The 23,618-nt window shown below is 39.3% G+C and overlaps 3 protein-coding genes across 8 annotated transcripts; 2 read left to right on the forward strand and 1 right to left on the reverse strand.

Moving 5' to 3' along the window:
- Positions 1 to 216: 216 nt before the first annotated feature.
- Positions 217 to 17,096, forward strand: LOC105277781 (A-kinase anchor protein 9). Of its 6 annotated transcripts, none has more exons than XM_011336399.3 (21): positions 217 to 583; positions 867 to 989; positions 1,084 to 1,341; positions 1,512 to 1,682; positions 1,765 to 2,100; positions 2,271 to 3,995; positions 4,153 to 4,647; positions 5,316 to 5,450; positions 5,681 to 5,964; positions 6,176 to 6,843; positions 7,093 to 7,220; positions 7,948 to 8,001; positions 8,656 to 8,823; positions 9,852 to 9,917; positions 10,500 to 10,814; positions 10,879 to 11,969; positions 12,140 to 12,327; positions 12,460 to 14,047; positions 14,237 to 15,047; positions 15,337 to 15,710; positions 15,904 to 17,096. In XM_011336399.3, the coding sequence occupies exons 1-21, from the start codon at positions 521 to 523 to the stop codon at positions 16,019 to 16,021; spliced, it is 9,159 nt and encodes a 3,052-aa protein (XP_011334701.2). In that variant the 5' UTR covers positions 217 to 520; the 3' UTR covers positions 16,022 to 17,096. The 6 variants fall into 6 exon arrangements, with proteins under 6 accessions (XP_011334701.2, XP_011334702.2, XP_011334704.2 ...); XM_011336400.3 differs by having other exon boundaries at positions 9,855 to 9,917; XM_011336402.3 differs by lacking the exon at positions 9,852 to 9,917.
- On the reverse strand, positions 16,866 to 22,534 carry LOC105277780 (2-phosphoxylose phosphatase 1). The gene is made up of 4 exons (XM_011336398.2): positions 22,255 to 22,534; positions 21,151 to 21,318; positions 20,195 to 20,760; positions 16,866 to 19,007 (listed from the first exon to the last, which is right to left on the reverse strand). Exons 1-4 carry the CDS (start codon positions 22,343 to 22,345, stop codon positions 18,285 to 18,287), a joined length of 1,548 nt encoding a protein of 515 aa, XP_011334700.1. The 5' UTR covers positions 22,346 to 22,534; the 3' UTR covers positions 16,866 to 18,284.
- On the forward strand, positions 22,399 to 22,800 carry LOC113563553 (the record flags this gene model as incomplete). The annotated part of the gene is made up of 1 exon (XM_026975205.1): positions 22,399 to 22,800. A coding segment is annotated over one exon (387 nt), but the record flags the coding sequence as incomplete, so codon positions are not given.
- Between the last annotated feature and the right edge of the window lie 818 nt (positions 22,801 to 23,618).

Here is a 23,618-nt window from a genome sequence, read left to right on the forward strand (position 1 = left end):
TTACGTTACATTACATTATCTTACATTATCATAATTAAACATTACAATATCTTACATAATATCAAAATATACACGATTACGGAACACTTAAACGTTTGTGCGCGTAGCGTAGGAAACGCATGTAACACAAGTTAGGTCGCTTTCTTACCGACGGGAGCGATTTAAAAACTTTCCACGGAACGATATTATCGAGCGATTGCCAACGTACTCATCGTTCTAAGCAGGTTTTTTGTACGTCGTGCTGGCACGACTGACGCGCGACCGTTTTAGACCAACCAACCGTTCCGATCGTTTCCGACAATTTTCGTTGTGCGTTCCATTGACTCGAACTGCTTTCGAAATTTGTATTTTTATCGTTTGATCGACCAGTGAGCGGCGATACGCGATCGGCGAGTATTGCACGACGACCTACGCAGAAGCATAAGGTTTGACATGTAGCGAATGACGAGATCTGGACGAGCGGCAAGCGGATACTTTGTTTTGCACCTCTTATGCACGTCGACCTCCAGAATTTGTCGAGATGAGTGCGGTACAGGATGAGGACGAGCGCAGAAGACGCTCGCTGGAGGCTGGCAGAGAACTGGCAAGTTTTATATATTCTCTCCTTTTTTTTCACCGTTCCGCGTTCGTCACGTACTTTGTATGTTCGTGTGTATTTTGTATATTTTGTCGTTAGTTATTCTAGTACGTAACTCTATTGTTCTGTTTACGTTTGCTCAAGTTTTAATAATTATAATATTTGTTTCTTACGCGTTGCTCTCTATGTCGTTGGTTTTATTTGGAGAAAAATGCAATGGAGATTATTCTGCGTTCGGGAATGCTTTGTTTTCGCAGTATGATTGATGTGATCATCTCGATTGTTGCAGCTGGAGAAGTACAAGGCAAGGCGGTCCACCAAGGGCAAGGGCACATGTATGGACCAAAGTGTGGAACAGTCGGACGACGAATCGTTGCACAATGAAAAGGCCATGTCACATAAGGAATCTGTGGTAAGAGTGGCTGCTAACTTAAACTCAAATATCTGATAATTGATCTAATTGATCTATAAATTCTGCAATCTCATGTTTTTTTCTGCTCCATTAGGCCAATGAAGGTATATCTTCACGAGACATAACGCACAGCAGCGTCAGCATAAGCGAGGGAGAAGCTGATGCTGACTTGGATGGACTGGCTGGACGAGTTGCGGAATTGGAGGAGTTGTTGCAAGGCAAGGAAGCCATAGTCGGAGCTTTAAATGCAGAAATCGATCATTTGCGAGCCGAAGCGTCCTCGCCAAATTCATCGCAGAGCCATAATAGCAGTACACATGGAAGGGAGGTTATATCATTGTATCATATAAAAGTATGTCACATTTAAACACATAACACTCTCTGTGGTATTAAATTGTAAACATAAATTCGCATTGCGGTAATTCTAATATTCTGATTTTTTATAAATATAAAGAGAAATATTATAAATAATATAAAAAGATAAATATTATAAAATAACATCAACTGTTTCTTGTAAAACAGTTGCAGGAATTTGAGAGAGCAGTAAATCAACGCGACAATCTAATAGAACATTTAACAGCCTCTTTGGAGCAAGCGCTATCCGCACGTGACACTGTCACGGCGCAACTCAATGCCTTGAACTTGGTGCAGTTAAACAATCCTGTGATAAATAACGTGAACTTGCAGCAAAAGGTGAGGGGCGAATTTTATGCAGTGTGCAATTGTTATAAATTATAACCCTATTAACTGTGAAAAACCTCACGAATGTTTTTAGATCGACGTTTTAGAGACGACGATGAGCGATCAAAAAGCATTGATTTGTCGGTTGAACGCGCAGTTGACAGATATTCGTAAACACGTACAAACGTTGGAGATGGAAAGGGAAACGCGGAACGCGGAAATCAACGATTACAAGATGCAAATTGATAATTTGAATGAGCAGATACGCTTCGGTGCTGCAGAGAAGAACTTGAACATCGACGAAACTTTAGAGCAGCAGAAGCAGTATGAAGCACGCGTTGACAAAATCAAACAAGATATGCAACACATTTTAAACAAGTTCACCACTGTGACAAACGCTAATGCAATGCGTCATCAGCACGAATTAAAGGTAAGCATTTACGATGTTATATATTTTATTAGAATTTCTGAAGCACGAAAATTTAAATTTCTCGATGTCTTAAAATTTATTATAAAAGCAATTAATAATAGAAAATTATAACTAAGCAATTTTTAAATAAAATTATAACCAAAAATTATATTTGAATTTAATTGTGATAGGATCTAACTTTCAAAAACGAGGCAGAGATAGCAAACATCAAAACAAAACACGAAGAATGCACGAAGGTGCTGAAGGACGAAAACAAAACGTTAGCCGATCGGTTGAATAAAGAATTGCCGGACTTGGAGAGCAGGCACGCCAAAGAACTGTCCGTCTTTCAGACGCAGTTAGCCTACTACAAGGAAACCGTCGAGACGTTGAAAGTGGAGCTAACGAGTCACGCCGACGCGCAAAGGATCGCTCAATCGGAAGTGCAGCTGTACAAATCGAAGTTCGACGAGGTAAGATTGGAGGCGGAGAACGAGCGGCGCATGCAAAGTCTGCACTTCCAACGAGAGAAAGAACTGCTGAACGAGCAAATCAAACTGCACAAGATTCAGCTGGAGGAGATCACGTCGAAGCACATCGCGACTATGAGCATTCTCGAATCGAAGGAGAGCATCGAGCGTTCGCTGGATCAGGCCCTAACGAACGCCGCTTCCCTGCGGCAGCAGAACGACGCGCTGAAATTCAAGCTGGACGACCTGTCGTCCAGATATTCTACAGCACAATCGATACTCGAGAACAGCCAGTTGTACGACCAGGCCTCGAGCGGCAGAATACACGAATTGGAAAGATCGTCATCGCGGTTTGACGCTACGAGCATGAGCACGAACAGCGAGCTGGCCGAAACCATGTACAAAACGTTCGACGAGGAGGTCATTCAGCATCAGATGATGAAGCGGGAACTTGACGAGAAAACAGAGTTAGAAAAGCTGCTGGTTGACAGGATCCACGCAATCGAGGAGGATTTGCTCAAGGCGAGGGACGAGTTGGAAGAGAGCAATCTCGCGAAGGAGGCCTACGAGAAGCAACTGAAAGACATGAAGAACACGTGCGACAAGCTGCAGCAGGAAGTCAATTCGTTGCGCGAGCCAAGTTGCGCGACGCCTCGCGACGCTTCCGCTCGGGAATACCCGGACGATGCTTCGGCGAACGACGAGGGTGACTTGGCGCAACGGCTGAAGGATCACCAGGAAATCGAAAGCCTGAAATTACTGGTAGAGGAGAAAGAAACGGAAAACGCGAGCCTCAAGAAAGATCTGACGGAAATGACGGAGAAGGCGAGGAGGCTGGAAACGAACTGCAACCAGTTGAAAGACGGCCTGGCCCAGGCATGGGCTCAGTGCGCCGAGTTCGAAGAAAAATTAAATCAGACTCTAGAAATGAGCGATAACAGCAAAGTTAATGCCTCGTATCTGAACAGCACATCATCCAACGTGCATCCTAAAACCAACCAGAGTTTGGACGGGAATCCAAATCCGTCGGATCAAAATGTAGCGGGAGTTACAGAGCCGAATAACGGCGGTGCCAGCACATTGACAGATAACAGTTACCTAAAAAGCGATAATGAGAATTTGTACAAAGAGCTGCAACAGCTTCTGTCTGGCGAGTCTAGCTTGGACGAAGTTAAGCTGAAATTACGTCGTTATTACTCGCTGTGTGAACAAATGGCTGTAGAGAAGACGCGATCTGTGACGGACGACGCCACTGTGGACGAGCAACAGGATGGCGAGGAACAAAAGTCCTTAAAAAAATCCTTGGATGACTTACGGGTGGAGAGAGAGTTACTGAGCCAGGAAATCGAGAATGTGATGAATCAGCGCAAGGAAGAACTGGAATCTGTGAAGACTGACTCCGCGAAAGAGATCAACAGATTGCGTTTGCTATTGCAGAACCTCAAGGCAAGCCATTTCCTTATTTGGACAATTGTTAAATAAATAAATGTGCTTTACTTTAGATTTAGATCTTTCTAAGATAGTTTTTGATATCTTTCTATAATTTTAATAATGTTCACTGTTCAGTATAGTCTTCCTAAACTGCATTCTTTTTTGTCTCAAGGATGGCGATGGAAATTTAAACGAACTCCGAGCCGAACTCGAGGCGCGTCATGCCAAGGAAATGGAGGAGCTGAGAACGTACTTCGAACGGAAGTGTTTGCAGATGGAAAAGCAATATTCCGAGGAAGTCTTCAGTCAGCAATCAAAACGGATCTCTGACAACGACAGCGAGACCGAAGAGTTGACCGATGATCTATATTTCGGTGGTGCTGGTGATTGCTTGAACGTATCCAATTCCCGCGCGGCAACACCTGGCGCCATCGAGGAATCGCTGAAGAGCAAAATCCTGGATGTCGAGAATCAGGCGTGCCTCGAGCCGGAATACGATAACAATATCCAGGCGTTGCGACAGGAATTGGAACACAAAGTGAACGAGGTTCAAAGCATTAATGCCGATTATACAAGAGCAGTTGAAGAGAAAGAATTGTACAAATGTCAACTTCGCGATCTTGAGGCGAAGCTGGAACGCATAGCGACTCTTTCTACTATTCATCAGGTGAGGGAAAACTTTTGTTGATTGCGAATCCACTATCAATTGTATTCCATTCATTGACAATAGCTGCGTTATCATAAATCTTATGTCCGTTTTAGAGAAAATGCTAAAATTCTTTTAAAAATCGGAAATGGGTTTGGTTTTTCTTATGTTGAGTAGACATTTTTAGAAACTATTCGAGATAGAAATAATGAGAGAGAAAGACATATTTTGTAAAAGCGTATGCATATATTATACTATGCATGTTTATACGTTATATTTTTTATTGTAGATGTTGGTAGTATTAATGGAAATAAAAATTTATTAGAATATTTATTATGGAAAAGGTTTTCAAAATTACAAAGAATTATAATATTGCTTATGCGTAAGCTTTTGTTTCATTAAATGTTGCATAAAATTATGGCAATTCGTGCTGTTAAATCCATGGAGTGTGTTAAATTGCAAATGCATGGTGTGGTCAGTATGTGTTATTTATCATATATTCATCTCAGTATAATCTATGTAGCTTCCTCGATGATCCACTTAATCGCCATGAATAGTTAGAATATTTTGTTGTTATTATTATTATTCCGTAGTAATGGGAAAAGATAGATTCTGTTTTAATTTACATTAAAGTACGAATTTACTTGTGACTAACATGACGCCGTGTGACTTTATATGTTTGCATGCAGTATTGTCAGACAGAATGGGAAGCATTGGAAATCGGTGAATTGTCGAGTCTGCGTGACTCGTATAATCATCAATTGGAAGAGCAAATCGCGCTAGCTAGACAGGACATTGTCAACGCTCTTCAAGAACAATTTCAGGTAGATGTAGATCATTTGTGGAATTTCATTAATTAAGAATGAGGCATACGTGAAATAACAGTACTAATTAAATTTATATATTATGTTTATATTCGAACGAGAAAATTATCATTTTTGAATGTTTTACTGTGTGTGCCCCCGCAGAAGCTTAATAAAATTAATTTTATGCGTGGCTCGTTGAGCTCGTGAGGAAATATTTTCAAATGGCTTATTATATTACGGTTGTACAGGCACTTTTATCGGTGGAAGCGGACAAAGAAGACAATTGGCCTGCCGAATTGTTAGAATTGCGAGATAAATTTACGTCTAATGCCAAGCAAGAAATCCAGGAATTGAAAAAGATGCATAACGCTGAATTGGCTCGCCTGAAAGATGAACACGATTGCATCGTGGCGCGAATGCTTGAGCAACATCAGAAGGAAATCGCCACTGTTCAAGGGAACACTTCGCATATGGATAATAATCAAGAAATTGATTATATTGGAGCATTAGAAAGTAACATTACGGAGGAAAGGTAATTGAAAGATACACGCAATATCATAATCTATTTTATAATTGTAAAACAAATCGAATCACTAAATTTATCTATTATATTCAAGTGAATTTAATTGTGAGTAAAATAGCTAAAATTTTAGATTTTTATAAATAATCCGTATTATTATGTCGTTTAACTTTGCAAACTTTGGTCGTTTTATTATTAAGTAGCCATGTTTCATTCTCCTTAGGGATAATCTGCGGAGGACATGCGTGACTTTGAAGAATCTGATTGGCGAGTTAGTGAATTACTTTGCTGTCTGTGAGGAAGAAGTTAACAACACTTTGATCAACGAGGTTCTAAAAAGGCAGTCAATAGAGTCCATCTTAAGCAATGAAGAAAATCTAAAGAAGGACGATAACGCCATTTTATCCGAGACGCGACACAAGGACGCGTCCAATCAGTCAGTTAAGAGAGTGCACTTTGCTCCGCAGTTCAGCAAGATAATCTCTATCGTTAACAGCGACAACAAGACGCTGCAGAGTTTGGTTGATGAAGATGTAGACGAGATACTGAAGAAGGAACTGAAGGCTTGCCTGAAGCGTCTGAAATCGGAAAGCAATCAAATTCTCAATCTCTCGCTATTGGCTGGCGAAGACAAAAATGCATCACCGTCAAAGGAGATTCTTTTAGCAAATAAGATCAATGAAGAGCTTTCCGTGAAACTGAATCATGCCGAAACTTTGATAATGGGTTATCAAGAGGAAGTGGAACAGTTGAAGTTGCACATCATAGAGCTCCAATGGAAATTAATTAACGCGGAGAACAAAAAGGAAGTTATTACGGAAGGATATGGCGAGAGTGATCTTTCTAGGGGCGACAATGCGCTGCAAGATCTTTTGCAGGTGCAAGAAAAAGGTAAATTTTTATCTGATTTTTAAATTAGTTACATCATTTTCTAGTAATAAAAAATAGTTTATTTATATTAGAGGCAAATTTTCTTGTCGATTTCTTCGAGCTTTTAATTACAATAAGTAAATATATTAATATCTTATAGGAAATAAAAAAAAGATATATCAAATATAAATTACATTTTGATTAAGTTACATTTGATTTTCCAAAGTATTTTCTCAATGCATGTGTTTAATATTTTTATGTAATTTATAGCCAGGCACGTGTTATCAAATGGAGGTGGTGATACGTCTTATTTACTGCAATTAATAGAGGAGCTGTGCAGGCAGAACGATAAACTAATGGACGACGTCAGAAAGGAGAGGGAGGACTTGCAACAACAGGTAATATCATTTATTATTTTGGTTTGAAGATGCACCGTTGCATGATTTCTGATTATTCGATATTGGTATGCCAGTACAGTGATGAATATTGCGGTGTATTGTTCGTTGCGGACGAGTTATCTTCGTAGAACACGTCAGGTCTATTACATTCTGTATCTATGAGCTTCTACGCGTTTATTTATTATTTATTATATCTATTTTATCATGTAGCAACAATTAACACGAACATGTTTCATTATGTATGGCACGTTTCTTACACGATGTAATACTGAGAAAGTTTATGTCAATGTCTCCCATTACTTCAATATTTCTCGTTGATCACAGTAGTTGATAATAGTATAGTGTATCAGGACTAGAAGGAATCATGCTTTGTTACGCACGTACTACATACAGAGTGTCTTAAGAAAACTCGTGTTTACTCTCCCCGCAAGAGAGAACAAGCCTGTACATTGTATGGATAAGTGGTTTCATATTTTCGTTTTTCTTTATGCACTCTGTATAACATTGTTGTTCACTTTCTACGTGTTCAATAATTTGTAGAGCGATCAGAGATTAGAACAGTATGCACGTATGGCACGTATGGCAATCTGAACATATTGTACACTATTCGCGAATAAATATCGAGTCCAGTAATCGGGAAATAAAAAAAGATTGTCCAAATCAAAAGTGCAGAGCTCTGCGATGCAGTTTTAAGGGATTGATTGGCGTTCTGTTGTCTTGCCAGCAGGTGCCTTTAGAACCTACTCCTACCCCATACATTCACAGGGTTTGCTGCAAAAAGGTAAATTATAGAATTACTAATACTATTGTACACACGCTGTCCGTAAGTTACTTCCAAATCGGCTACAGCTGATTAATATGCGTAATCCTTCATCGCGCAAGAAGCGCGAAAGTTTTTACTGGAAATTTTTTATCTCTCCTTAATGACGCCTTAATGACTTTAAGTTTTTATACTAATCATGAAATTATAATGCTCTGTATATATAATGATCGTTACATTTGCTGACGTTATTGCATGCTGTCGCAAGATTCAATAGTTATTTTGCATGCTATTTTATAGATATGTTTTATCGAAATGCACGCAACGCTCGGAATGCTCTCTCATTGCTATTGAATATTTTAACCGTCAAAGAGTTTTTATTGACTTTGTTAATAATATACTTTTCTGCCGCATTTTATCTCAATTGCTATTATTCCATTTTAGATATTGATGAGATATTGTAGCAGCCCAATGATTAAATGTATTATTAAATGTATTGTTTATTGCGATCCAATTAACAATATTTGTGAGAACTACAGATATAAAATATCTATTTCCGATCTTTTCAAAAATATAATTTTAATTTATTTTTCTGTAATAATTAGTTATTTTTTGCTACATATATTTTTAATATGATAATTATTTTTAATTAACTAATTACATTTCTGTGTTTAGATTGAAGCGGCGGACAAGAAGTTGCGAGCGACATGCCGATTTTTGGACGATCAAGCGAGCGAACGCGAAATGGAGCGAGAAGAAGCTGCGAAACAAATTCGCTTCTTGCAGGAGCAGTTGAAGGAACGCGAGCGCGAGAAAGAGAGAGATATGCGTATCAGTTCTGAGGTAAGATTTTTATTGAGAATTTCGTTTTATTTCTAAATGTGAATTTTTTTGTTAAATACGAGGATAATGTGCTTTCTATAATCACCCGCTTCACGATTTACTATTCCTGAATTAACTCTTAATTAGTTGGTGCTATTCAACGTTGCTACACGAGGAAGTTGTGTAATATTCAATTGAACACACATACACACATTGCAAATACTATCGATAATTTAATGGACAGATACAGTTTTAATTTTTCGGATTTACGAATACTAACAATAAGATATCGAAGAGATATATTAAAACTTATAATGATATATATAAAATGTAAAAAATAGCGTGCGATTGGTTACTGCTAACTAAGGATTAATTAGCTTTAATTGGAAAACCAGTGGTGGTGATTATTACACTAACCAGAAGATTGTAACTGGCATAAAGACTGCCATTTCTGAAACTTGACTATAAGTTTCCATGACTTTGACGCAACCCAGAATTAAAACTGCTGGGAAAAGAACATATACCAAAAACGATTAAACAATTAGATGATTTAATCAATATTTATATAGACGAAATGTTCTAAGAGAGGAATATATGAAAAATATAATTCTCTTTTTTATTTAATTATAACAGCACTGGTACTTAAAAAAAAAGTGCACCTTACAATCAAACTGTTTATAATTGGTATGGTTCATCAGTTGAAATTACACAGTTTGTAAAACAGCTTGCATAATATATACATTAGTATCGATTATTTTTAGAATTTTCACATATTGGTTTGTTTCTAGTGAAAACACTTCTATCGTAAAATTTGCACTTTATGGAATATGCACTTTGACCAGCAGCAGCCACTCACTTTCTAATGAGGTCTCTTGAGAACGAAATATAGAATTTAATATAGAATTTAAGTTTAACTTAACGAAGTAAGAGGGCTACCGTTTTGGGAAATTAATTGTATCGCTGGCGGTTATTATCACGCATTCGCTACTAATTGTATTAACACAAGTTTTTCTGCACTCTGGTTTGGGTTTTCTGTTTGTTGCACAAAGCAGTCTGAGCTATCATCTGAAACAACAGACATCCCTGAGCTTCAGTCGACTGACATCAATGCAGCTGTGAGTGATTATTGTATTTTATTTAACCTTCCTTCATCTTATCTAAAATTACAGTGGGTAAGAAAAGGACCCATATGCTTGAAAATCATGTGACGAATTATGTGTAGCTGTTGTACAGTTTATTCAATTATCTGTGTGTTTATCAGGCAATCAGAAAAAAAAAGAAATTTCAATGTTCTATAAATTTTTTGTAATCCACGAAACATCTACAATTTCTTTTTATATTATACAATAAATAAAAGCATTTAAATTTGACATATTAAATAAGTTCAGACTACTTGCCGATGAGATATTTCACTCATTTTATTTTTCTCATTCTTTTAATTATTTTCATTTGTTTTTAATACACACACGCATACACACACAAAATTTTTCTTGTTTTTCACTTTGTTATATTATTTTTCTTTTCTTTTTTTACCCATTGTATACCCAGCCTAAAATTATCATAGTTAAGTATGATACATATGTATTACCTCTCGATGCTTTACAAGTTGGGTCACGCTTGACTGGAATTAGGTGACATCCTGCAAAAGCGATGCGTTGATAACTCCCACGTGTGTGCACACATGACTTATTATTTAGGTGGAGGCTCTCGAGTCTCAGATGCGAGAGATGTCGTCGTTGATGTCCGACACGGAGGCGAAGAAGTCGGAGAAGGAGAGCGAGCTGAAGGCTGCGATAGACAAGATACGGCTCTTGCGCGATATTATTACTGATCTGGAGCAACAACTGCAAGTCAAGGCCGAAAGGGAGGAATCCCTGCAACTGCAGATCAGTCAACTCGAGACCGTAGTAATTGCGCAAACGAAGAACCAGCAGGAATTGGTTCAGGAGTTGGACGCTATCAAATCCGGCAGTGAGAGCAGGCATCTGAACGAGCAAATTAATCATTTGCAGGTAAGCTATATGAAAAAATAGATAACTAATGAGATAAGGAAAAAACGATTGTATCATTTTCTAGGAGGAACTTAGCAAACATAAATTAAGCTCAGAGCACTTCAACGGCAATTCGTCCGTGCTGAAGCAGATGAAGGCGGAACTTCACGAGATGCAAAATCAACTGGACAAGAGAATTCGAGAGCTGGAGTCGGCGCACATGTGTGGTTCGAATCTGAGCCTGAGTCAGCCGAGTGAGGACGTCTCGATCAGGGAACAGATTGACGCGACAAGGTGCCTGACCCCGGATGATCCCTCCGCACCACCGATGTTGCCGCTGAATCAAGTGCTCAAGCTGAAGGACAAGATGCTGAAACACGCGCGCGCGGAGGACGTCGCCTTCAAGAGAATCAAAGATCTGGAGATGCAACTGACCACGATGAAGAATCAGAACGAGGAGCTGTTAGCGGAACAGGAGATCCTTCAACAGACGGCATCCGAGCAATTGTATCAGATTGAAGCGATGCGCGGCCGCTTGGAGCAGCACAAACAGAGCGCCCCGTTTGCTCAGAAACAAGCAACGTCTCGGCTGGAATTGCAATTGCATGAGGCTACTGCGAAGTATCATTCTCTAGAGCAAACCATTACCAACAGGGAGATGGAGCTGAAAGAGCTGAGAGCCCAGCTTGAGCGGGCTACTCAGTTGCTGACGGAAAAGGAAACGGAAATGGAGAATCTCGTACAGTCCGAGAACGACACGCTGCAGAAGCTGAAAGATCAGCTGAAGCTCGTCCAAGATCAGCTGAAGCTCGTTCAGGAGGAAAAGAAAACGCTACAAATAAAGCTGGGAACGCAGGAGCATACCCAGCAAGAGCTGCCACAACTGATCGATACTATATTGGCCGACAAGAATGAGGAAATCGATCATCTGAAGGAGCAACTATCCAAAAAAGAGAAACAGCTGAACGTCTATTCATCGCTCGCTTTGGACGACACGCAACTGAAGGAGCTGACGAGACAGGCGGAGGCCAAGAACAGCGCGCGTACCCTGAGCGACATTCTCTCCATTCATTCAGAATGCGAGGAACTGCCTGAAGCTATACGAGCGATCAACGTGACGCACGCGACGTCGCACATCTCCAGCTTCAAAATTCCTGCGTCAAGGAACACGTTAAAGTAAAGAGCAATTTTTCTTATTTTAAATCTTCAATTTCATTTCATATTCTTAATTTAGATATTTGGTTTTACGAGTCTTTACTGATAGCATGTTGTACATAACAAGGAGAAATGAAAATTGAATTATTATATTATTCTGCTGATATTAACTTTTTTTTCATTTTTTAAAGCACAAACAGTTTTAATCCAATGGAAGCGTCTTTGCCCGATACCGAAAAGATGAGTACGCATGTGCCGCCGTTAGATCTGGATTCCCACACGCACAGTTTCAGTAATGATGTCCGCCATCCGGAGATAGAGCTGCAGAACACTGAAGGCGAATCCAAATTATCGTCGCCCAAGAACAACGATAGCGAAGGTATATTATTGCTTATGAAAATTATAACTGTCGAGGTAAAATTATAGTTTTTATAACAGATACAACATTTTTATCGTAGTTGCACGTAATGTCTTCTTGCTTGTAATATTCAGTTAAAAAATGTTTTCTTAGATTCTCAACAAGCCGAAGAATTACTCAATGAGAAACTGAAGGAGATTGAAAATCTGTCGAATCAACTACAAATTCTGCAACAAGAATTGGAGATAAAATCCGATCTTTTGAGCAAGTATGAGGTGGAGTTGGCCTCCTTACAGAAGCAGTATCAGAACTTGCAGGATGAATCCAAGGAAGCCATGGAGAACTTGGTGCGAGACAAGAATTTCTACAAGGGTCAGTACGAGCTGGCCCAGGCTTCGGAAAGCAAAATAAAAAAAGATTTAGAGGAAGTGGAGAATATTCTCAAACTGAAGGTAGACGAGCTTGAGGATCACAAAGGCAGAATGCAAGTGAACGAGAGGATCATCACCGAGTTAAACACGGAGAACACGAAGCTGAAAAAGGAGATGGAGAAGGATCGGACGAAGAGGAACAACTCCCTGCAGGAGAGGACGCAGGAGTTGGAGACGTTTAAGGAACTTATCCTGGAGAAGGACATCGCATTGGAGACCCTGAAGACACGCAACATCGAGATCGAGAATGAAAACAAGCAGTTGTACGACTTCAAGACAATAGTTCATGCACGCGAGCGTGAAATTGCCGAGCTGCAGGATAAGATTCTGCGGCTGACGGACGGTCTGAACAGTCGTGACCAGATAATCCGTAAGCTAGAGGAAATGGCAAAGCGGAGCGAGGCACAGTCGGACGTGTCGTCGCCGTCGAGCCACAGTAACAAGGACGAAGAGATCCAGCATCTGCAGGAATTCCTGAAGGAGAAGGACAAGGTTATCAGGCAGATGAGCGATGACAGCAAGAGCCTGCAACGTGCGCTGGAGACGATTCAAAACAAGATGAAAGAGTCGGGCAACATCGTGGAGCTGAGAAAAAAGTTAAAGGAGGAGCGCAGGTGGAACACGGAACTGAAGAATATGGTGCAGATACTGCAAAAGGAATTGGAACAGACGGAAACCTCCACGCAGCAAGACGACAGCGACATCGAGGATATGGTCCAGCGAGAACTCAATCTCTCCGCGCGATTAGATCAGCAAATTCTGGAGGTGATCAAAGATGATACCGAACAGGCCGTGGCGGGAGCGTCGGGAGACCATCAGCGTTCGTTGAACGACGTCCGTCGAGACAACGAGATGCTGAAGAGGCTGAAGGATAATCTGGAAATCGAGCAAGACATCATGAAACACCAGATCGCCGAGTACGAAGAACGTATTCTGCAACTGAAGGCTGATTTGACGGAGGAGACGAAAAAAGTAGTCAAACTTGACAAAGAACTTGTGTCTGAGAAGAATGTAACGAAATTCCTGAGACTGCAGATAGACGAGCATCGTCGGTCAACAGAAATGGGGCAAGTCCAGGACACTGAACTAATCGAATTCCTACAGACGAAACTGAAGACGACACTGGAGAACGAAGAAAAGCTTCGCAATGATCTATTCTTGATGGGACAACACCAGATCGTGTTAGAATCGCAGTTGACGTCCATGAAAAAATTAATAGAAGCCGAGAATGCAAGCAGAAACATGCAAATGTTTACGGCAACCGCGCGTGATGGACCGGATAGTACGATATCGGATGGTAAGACACGGAGGTACGTATTCAATTTCATTTCTCGTTTTCTAGTTTAAACTTTTATAATTATATAATATATTAAAAATCATTAACGTATTTTATATTGATACTTGTAAATTAATAAAACGTAATTACGTTTTAAGCTAAAGCAATCACAAGATATACAAATTGAAAATTGGTCTTATATTAATTTTTCTGTATTTATAAGGACGAGTGGAAATCTTGAGGAAAGTCGCGAGAATAATGCCGAACTGCGGGAGAACATAAGGCGATTGGAGGTTGAAATGAGCAAATACGAGAAGCGGCTGGAAATTGCGACGGAGGAACGAGAGAATTTGATCAAGAGTCTAGCGTTAGTCAACAGACAGAAGGATATCTCGGAGACGAATTTGCAAAGAACCATGGAGGAATTAAAGGCGCGAGAAGACAGATGCGACTATCTGCAGAAACAGCTGAGAATGTTGACCGAAATTGAGAGTAAAAAACAGGAGCAACGTGACGCTGAACTGCACGAGATGAAAGGATTACGCAAGGAGATCAACGTCGCCCGAGAAGCAAAGATAAATCTGGAGGCCGACATAAAGCCCACGAAAAAAGAACTGAAGGATTCGTTAGACCGAGAACTGAAACTCGCACAGACGGTGGAATCCCTGAAGGAGCGAGAGGCGGAACTCAATTCACGACTGGCGTACTCGAGAGAAAAAGAGAGAAAACTGAAAGATTTAATTGAGGAACTGCAGCCGAATTCGAAGTCCTTCGCCATCGAAGTAGAGGAAGACGTGAGGAACAAACTGCCGAGTACCACGGATGTCCCGGCGAAAAATTTCGTGCGAAAAATCAAAGAGCTAAATGAAGTGATCGAGAAATATGCTGCTGATAAGAATAATCTCCAAGATAAGCTTTGCAAGATGAAGGTAGATCGGACATTGTTGACGCAACGTGTGAAATTGCTCGAAGGAGAGATGAAGAGATTGAAAGGCACGCAGGCCTCAAACCAGCAGACAGTTCCTGCCGAGAAGGTATGTTATACTTTGCTTTGCGATGAAATTATAATAAGTGGAATTTTAGAATAACTTAATTTTCATATCTTGGAATTAAAAATTAATAATTGCTTAGGCTGATGTTATTTATTTCGCTTTTATATATTTCATGTTCTATATTTTTTAAGTACATTTTAATTAATCATAATCAATCATATAAATTTGTCGGAGAGTAAATAACAGCTAGATAGGAGAACCGCTTGAGTAGCGCGTTCTTTATTAACGAACAACAATAATGTGATACATAAATTTGTTTTTACCTAACCAGCTACAAACATTCTACGGCAAATATCTACGATCGGAGAGTAGACGGAAATCATTGGCGTACCAGAAGAAGTATTTACTGTGCATTGTCGGTAGTTACCAATATTGTGAGAACAACACGTTGTACATGCTTGCGCAATTGACTCAGAGTGAACGAACGCACACACGATTATCGCGCGACAAGAAGGTGCGCTTGCGAATCGTCACTTTGGTGATAATCAGTATTCACAGGATGAAGTGGTTGATTCGCCGTTGGCGAACAGGAAAACGCGTGGGCGCCAACGTTATCATGGGCGGTATCGATCAACTGTTCGAATTGTCGCCTATCAAAACGGCGGCATCGAATCATTCTCCACCTGTGAGAGACAGAGCAACGCAGTAAGTAAAAGGCGCGCACATAAATCTTTCTCTTCATTATTTGATTATTATACAATGTGTCTACTTAGTAGTCATATTTGTAACAATATCAGTGATGTTTTTGATTAATCTTCTCTGTAAAATGAGGTTTAAAGCATCTTGTATATTTCCTCGTAACATTATTATATATTGTACGTTGAATTTTATATTACAGTGGAAGTAGTGGGCGAAGCGGTTTGATCGAACAGTATTATCAGCAAGTAAAACATTTTCAAGAGACAGTCGACTTAGCCATGTTGGAGTCCGGAACTAGTCATATTATCACAGAATAACATTATATGTATATTTTTAGGATATTTTTATTTTATTTTTAGTAGTGTGGAATATACTTGTACAGAATTAGCGTTAGGCGAGTATCGTATAATCGCTGAAACATTATACAGGCCGTGTTTTTTAAAATAATTTATTAACGACGCATGATTAAATTTATAGATCTTCGAACATCGATACGGATTCATAAATCGATAAGTTATTTTTGCATCTTTGAGAAATCTAAAAGTGTTAATGTTTGAATAACAGTTTCACTCTTGAATGATAAAATTATTGAATTGTCAGTCATCCCAAAAATTTGTGACGTCTTATTCGGATGTTATTTGATTCTTCATATGTTCTATATATTTAATGTCATTGAATTTTTGAACAATTAGATTATTTAGCTCTGCTTTATCTTTTATCTTTCCTCCATTTTTAATAAGCACGTCCTGTATTTTGTATTAAAATTGCAGTCGCCAATGATCGATCTGCATGGGATTTCTATTTCCGTTCGACTGCACGGTTTACATCACTGATTGGTCATTCGCAGTCTTAAAGAAGAAACTGTAAATTTCGTCAGTTCGATCGGGAATAATTAAAACTGGGCATTTACATGAAGTTTATGATAGACTACTGGTTTTATATATTGTTTTTATTTCGTCAAATTGCAACTCGATGCGTGCGAGACCTTTGAAATTCATAAAATCATGAAATTCTCTTATCGATTACATGGTGTCATCTACGAATCGTGAAAAACCAGGTATCGCCAATAAAAGGAACGTGTGTAAAATAAGATTTAGGGTTGTAAGACATACAAGAGGCTTTTATCGATTATTAAGAAATAAAAGCAATTTCTGCGGTTTAAGTAAGGAGACGTTAAACTAAATATTGCTTTTATTTTTACGATAGTCTAGTGTACGTTATATACATATATATTGTAGGTAGTATAAATATGTGAATCTTTTACGCCTGTGCCTTGTACGCCGCGAAGCGCGTCCATTATTTATTTACCAATAGATTGTAATAAGCTTTTTATATATCGCGAATTGCACATGTAATGTGAACATTTTTCCTGTAATAAAGAGAATCTTTTAATATGTTGTAGTTAATACTTGTTAAGCGTACGTACATAATCAGGATAAGAAATATAATTGCATTTTTGATGTATATATATTTCTGGGGCACTATTTACATATATATATACAATAGAGTGTATGATAAAATATATGATAATCGACTAATTGGCTCATTAGCGCTATCGTTTCTCGAGTTATCTAAAGATACATTAATTGAAAGATTTCAGATGTAATCTATGAAGGTAAGGCTCGCTCCTCGTGCTAAAATGAGTTCATCTATTCTTTTTTTTTCGTAATTTTTTTACAATTTCTGACAATCGTAAATTATTTTAACTGTGCGTTAGTGTAGTCGAGTATAAAAAATCTGAACCAAATGCCTTGAGGAATGTTTTGAAGGATATAGCATAAATAAATTTCGTATTTTATAATTGCGCATTAGAATGAGTATAGAATACTTTCTTGTCAGGGTGGGAAAATTGAGTTTTGAATAATTTACATCCCATTGTCCTAACATAAGAGAAGTTCATTTGAGAGATCGTAGAGTTTAACTCTCCTCTGAAATACGAGTAATTACTTTCATGTTTACTTACTTTATCTAAAACAGCATAGTGCAAGTCAGAAATTTATTTCATCCACTCGATAGATCTGTCGTGCAAAAAGTAGATGAATTAGAAAGAATTGATAAGAGTTGATCTTGCGAACTCGTAAATTTCTAATCTCTATGTATAATAAGGAATTGACTTTCAAATGCTCTTTATACTCTATCTCCCTTTTTATTTGTAATTATAAATTTCTAGAAAGTCTGAAAGAATGGCCGTTCTACAGGAAGAAAGATTAAAAAAAGGACCAACTTCTTATTTAAATTTAAGAGGTATAATACGTATATTAAAAAGTATATATTTTAATTTTAATATATCTTCGCGTATATTAAAATTAAAATATAATTAATATCCTTCTTCTTTTACTTCATGTTCGGTATTTAGCTGCACCTGGTAAATAGTGTAAAGTCGCTATATCGAGAATAAGAAGAGGTAAAAGGGAGTCCAAAAAGTTAAAAGCTTAGATTTTCCTTAGATCCTTCGATTTTGTAGATAAGATTCTTATATACTATCACCTGGGAGAGGGGAATGTGATTTTCTCTCAATTCCCTTTAACTCGTCTATTTTTTACAGGATCCTATTTCATGAGCGAGGTCGGCTGATCGATTTCAGCGGATCTTGTGACTCGAACAAGCGTCCTTAAAGTTCGTCGCGTTGAACGGCACGAAGTAGTCGTCGTGCAGCTGCCTGATGATGTTCTCTATCGGACATAACTTGATGCTCTTCTTGCCCGGCTGGTCACCGTCCTCGCTGTAGACGTTGGCGTTTCTGCAGAACGGGATCTTCAGCGTGAGGTCTCGGCCGTTGGCGACGACACGGAAGTAAAAGTCGCTGGCGAGGCGATTGTCGTTTCGCGAGTTGATTTTGTAGACCTCGATGATGAGCCGCGAGGCGTAGTGGGTGGCCACGTCTGAGACGATGCCTAGCGCGGTGGTGAGGTACTCCAGGGTCTTGTCATGGCCGGAATAGAGGACAATCTTGGGCCTGGCCTCGGAGATGATGCGTAGCATGTAGGTGACGATACCACGCAGCATCCCGTAAGCCTTCAGCAATCCGTACTTGTTGCGGCTGCTGCTCTTGGCGACTTGCTTGGACTCCCAGTCCGTATAGGCGAACAGTCCAGTAACATGGTCGCTCTTCACGCAGGTTCGCTGGGTGTCGAGGTCCGCACACGGCAAGGAAGCACCGTGGCACACGTACGTTAACAACGCATCCCTCAATGTGTTCGGGTCGCACGTCTGCGCTTGATCCGGAAGCTCGAATACGGCGCTCGCCGCCTGCTTGATCAGCTCGCCGACAGCCGGATGCGACTTCAGATGGTTGGAGGTCTCCTGGGAAAAGTGATGCAAAATTCCAAAGTAGCGCGAAGTAATGATTGCAAACGTGTCTGCAAAGACTCACATAGTTCTCGAACTTAATATTGAAATGAGCTTCTCTCAAAGCTCTCTTTGGGAATATTTTATTATAAGAATAAATTTGAATTTTCTTTTTCAGTGTTTATATAAGTAAAATATTAATGTCTTAGTAGAAATGGACTAAATGATGGAATTAAATAAGCATAAATATAAATTTATGAAAACTGGAATGACTTCAGCTGGTTAATTCTTATCATGCATTTTAAAACTGTATTGGATGTGTTTTACTTAACGTGGCTCTTTTAATTCTAAACAATTTCTTAAACATTTCATATATTAAACAGTTCGCACAAATTTTATAGGAATACTTGTCTTCGAAAGAGTTATTTAAGAAAAAAGATATATTCACAAAGTGCACTTGCACTAAGATTAAGATTGCAGTTTCCAATTAATCGTTTTGAATGAAATGTGAAAGCTTTCTTCTGTTAAAACATTATAAAGAATTATGGAGATCAAGAAGAGTTAAAAAGGTGCTCTTTAATGTTAATTGTGCATAGTATGAATTTACTTCCATACGTTATGCAGAGATAGCGATTGCATTAAAGCAAGATTTCTTTCGATAAAAAAAAATTATCTGCAAGGGAGTATTTTATGCAGATATGGCGTTGGAAAACCAGTTTCCAAACGTTATATCTGACAGTATAGAATGACCTATGTAATTTTATTGGATTTTCTGAGAAGATAGGGAAAAGAACGATGTTGATGCAGATTATTTAACGTATTCCTTCCGAGAAACTGAAATGAGATTTCAGATCATCAAGAGTTCCTTAAGTAAGATGGAAATATACGCTATTTTTTATTGCATCTTCTTTAAAAAAACATCCTGTAAAACAGAGATGAACCTTAATGAAAGTTTTTATTATATACTTATTTCTTATAAAATGAAATGTGTGAGCAGCTGCCACACAAGAAAGTTCGATAATAAATCTAAATAATTTTGCTATCATCACACATTATTTTAATTATTCACAACATTTTTATATGATCCTAGATTTGAAAACCACTCACGGTGATTTTAATACTCAGAAACACACAAATAAGTACATGAAACGTGCAACTGACAATGCTTATTGTATTTATCTTCATCATGCAGATCGTGTTACCTTTAAATGCTGCTTCAGGAATTTCTCGGCGGCAGGACAAGCGCACTCATTGTTGCAGAACGCGTAGCTCTGGCTCTCCTGTAAGCTGATCCTCGACAGGCTCGCGAAACCGTCGCCCTCGAAGAGCGCATAGAGCAAAGCAACCGCGCTCTGCACCGTTCTGCGATAGGATGTGCTGTATGCGATCACGTCCTTGCCGAAGGAGGTGCCATTGCCGAGATTGAGTTTGTGATAGTACGCGTTCCTCAGCAGCACCCCGGTCTTCAGCAACTGTAGGATCCCGAGGGTGGTAAGTTGACCAATTTTGCAGTCGCGCGCGTTTGCCGGAAGTACGGGCAGCCCGTGGAACGGGCCTAGAAACTGGGCCCACGCGGTCCTCGAGTAGCTTGACACGTTCTGCACGAAATTCACGTAGTTCTCATAGATCGTCTCGAGTTCCGTCGCGCTGCCAAACTCGCTGCCGCAATTGATGCTGCTTATGTTTCGAATGTGCGTCAAGGGACCCCTATCGCCGTGGCGGATGAAGATCAAGATACCGCCCAATGTCAAGTTGCCATCAAGCTTACCTGTTCGAGGAAACGAGTCATTCGTGTCATGTATATTTTTCTGCATATGCGTGTTATAAAGAAAATATATATGTATGTATATATTTATATATCGTTCAATCTGATTCCTGGAAATTAAATTATATATATATATATATATATTAAATGTGCTGGCGAGCTTAAATATAATTTTGTAACAGTATCGCTTCATTTACATAGTGAGTGTTATTCGCGATAAGTTTTGACGATTGTTTCATTTAAAATATCCTTTAAAATTTAATATATTGTTGGTCTTGTACATTTGTGTTAACACGAATATTCGAGTAAAACGCGATGTAGGATATCCGACTTTGGTACACTTGACACATTGTATTTGACATATAAAAATTTAAGAATAATTAATGTACGTACCTTCGGTGTCTGCAGCTATTTCGTGTGGTAAATTACAAAAACGGAAGATCTTCTTCGTTTTCGCATCCGATTTTAAATTTCTCGGGAATTCCCGGAGCGACAAATCATTGTTTAAGACTCTCGTTTGCACCGAAGTTTTCTCATCTACGCCGATGTATTTATACATACCTGCATGATGAGAAACAATTATTTATAATCGACGTTTTTAAATAATAAGAGTATTTTAAGTAATTCTTTATTAACAGTATTATTAAAAGATTTAGATAGATATTATTAAATTTGCGCGTTAGATTTATCGGCTTGTGAAGTAAGACAAAAATATATTATATATTGAATAAAATGCCAATGCTTGTTTTAGTATAAAAATAACTATTGAAAAATGCTAGCCTCTCTCGATTTATATCTCGTCGAAAAATTCAATAATATCAGGAAAATGCTGTGAATTGAATACATCTCAATGAATTTATTCTATAATCGATTGATATACGTGTCAGCAACCGTAATTGGACACTTCCTTTATTTTATGACAAAACAAGAGTAAAATAATCGTTGCCTTGATGTCACGTGGTGACGTTAAAATCCGTTATTGGAAAATTAAAGTGTTCTATTATTATAGTTCCATTGTTGAAGATTAAATGGTAACCAACGGAAGCACTCAAGTAGATCTGATAATATATGTAGAAATCCTTGAAACTAATAATTCTCAATTTAACATGTAGATATGCTAATAATCTCGACATATAATCTAACAAAAAAATAAAGACCTAATAATAACATTGTAACGGAAATTTAAATATTTGAAAAATATATAGACAAGGAATTTGTACAAATTAATATAAACTCGTAAAACAAAAAAAATACAAAATTTATTATGCGCGATGAAATAGAGAGATAGAAAAAGAAAAAGAGAGAGAAAGAGAAAATAGTTTATGTTAAATATTTATTCGCGTCGTTATTATCACGCACAATAGAATGCAAATAATTTTCATTTTTAACAGAAAAATTATAACGCTATGCCCGTGATCTCCAGCGACATCCAAGATCGTTCATCCGACGTGTCTCGCAACGCTGTACATTGTCAGCTCGAGGATTGCTTTTTTTTACCAGCGACCAGCAGAAAGATCCACACGCTGAGAATCACGTAGCAGTAGAACGCCCGGTGTTGGTAGGACAAGCGGACCATTTCCGCGAGCATCCCTCGGCGGCTACGGGCCCCAGGGGACCGATTTGCAGGACGGACAGCGGTAACGACAGTGTCCCGTCACGACGGCGACGAGAAGCGACACCGCGACGAGGAGGACGCGACTGGAGGAGGATTTCCGTCCTGTACGTGGCCGATCGAAGCTGCATTTTCAGACGACGGCCTTCGACCACTCTTTCCGCATATTCGTCGGCGGCCCTGCGACGCTGCCGATCGCCCAGTTATCTCGAGCGATCCCCACCGCCGACGACGACGACGAAGACAGCAAGAAAAATCGCCGACTTCTCTGCGCGTCCGCCCGAGATGGAACTGCCGGTCCTGACATGGCGATAACGAGGGTAGATTCGCGGGGGTTGGTTCCAGGCGCAGGCGCTGCCACCTTCCGACCACCCTCCAACCCCGAGGAGCCGAGCGCGTCTCCTACGATGGGCTAGTCGGTCTATAGGGTGGCCCTCTCGTAACGTTTATCGACCTTCTTTTATCCGCGCTGTTATCAAACGGTCAGCAAAAGCTGCTTGGCTATAATGCGCTTCGCGAGGAGAATGAAGTTTCTCGTCGCTATTAAAAATAGGGTCCTCGGGGATAATAATGAACTTTCTCTAGCAACTACTGATCGTATCTGAAGCGAGAAACGTGGATGACTGACGGATCATTCGACATTATGCACCTGACCGACTTTTACGCTAGGTGCAATCCAGATGTTTCTTGCATATAAATCTCTTCTGATGTGATAAAAATGTCACCTTTCCTTTTTTTTAAACTATAATTATACTCTTTATTATAATTTCTTCCTGCTGTAATAATGCGCAGATTATTATAATTAGCTGAACATATCTCATATTTTTTGTATTTCTTTCACTCTCGCTGGGAAATTACGTCTTGGTCTTATCGACAACAACATAATTTTACTTCCATCTCGTACGCAGCAGCGACTGTAAGTTAAAATTACACGTGTCAAGTGCCACGTGTAACCAGAAGCCCGGATAATTCCAGTTTTCGAAATTGAAAACCAGTTTAGCTACAACTGGCCCTCAACTGGCTCTCGTCGATGATGGTAATCAAAGTTCTGCTATGTCAACAATTAGTATTCATATCAGCAATCGAAATCGCCGCGATTATGTCGATTTCGTAAATCTCAAAGAAAAACCGAAATCAGTAAATCGGCAAGGCGAATCGAAATAAGTGACCATGAAAAGCAAGCGCGTGCGATTGCCGCCGAGGAAAGCGGATGCTGATGTCACCCAGTCGGCTTCGCCGCGCTCTCTCG

This window comes from Ooceraea biroi, chromosome 1, assembly GCF_003672135.1.
Source record: "Ooceraea biroi isolate clonal line C1 chromosome 1, Obir_v5.4, whole genome shotgun sequence".
Lineage (NCBI taxonomy): Eukaryota > Metazoa > Arthropoda > Insecta > Hymenoptera > Formicidae > Ooceraea > Ooceraea biroi.

Excerpts from the sequence above, each read along its gene's own strand:
- LOC105277781 (XM_011336399.3), top strand. The coding sequence starts at position 521 with ATGAGTGCGGTACAGGATGAGGACGAGCGCAGAAGACGCTCGCTGGAG. Across the intron at positions 584-866 it reads TGGAGGCTGGCAGAGAACTG|CTGGAGAAGTACAAGGCAAG; the intron begins GCAAGTTTTATA and ends CGATTGTTGCAG. Across the intron at positions 1,683-1,764 it reads ACGTGAACTTGCAGCAAAAG|ATCGACGTTTTAGAGACGAC; the intron begins GTGAGGGGCGAA and ends GAATGTTTTTAG.
- LOC105277780 (XM_011336398.2), bottom strand. The coding sequence starts at position 22,345 with ATGCTCGCGGAAATGGTCCGCTTGTCCTACCAACACCGGGCGTTCTAC. Across the intron at positions 21,319-22,254 it reads GATCTTTCTGCTGGTCGCTG|GTATGTATAAATACATCGGC; the intron begins GTAAAAAAAAGC and ends CTCATCATGCAG. Across the intron at positions 19,008-20,194 it reads TCCTGAAGCAGCATTTAAAG|GAGACCTCCAACCATCTGAA; the intron begins GTAACACGATCT and ends CACTTTTCCCAG.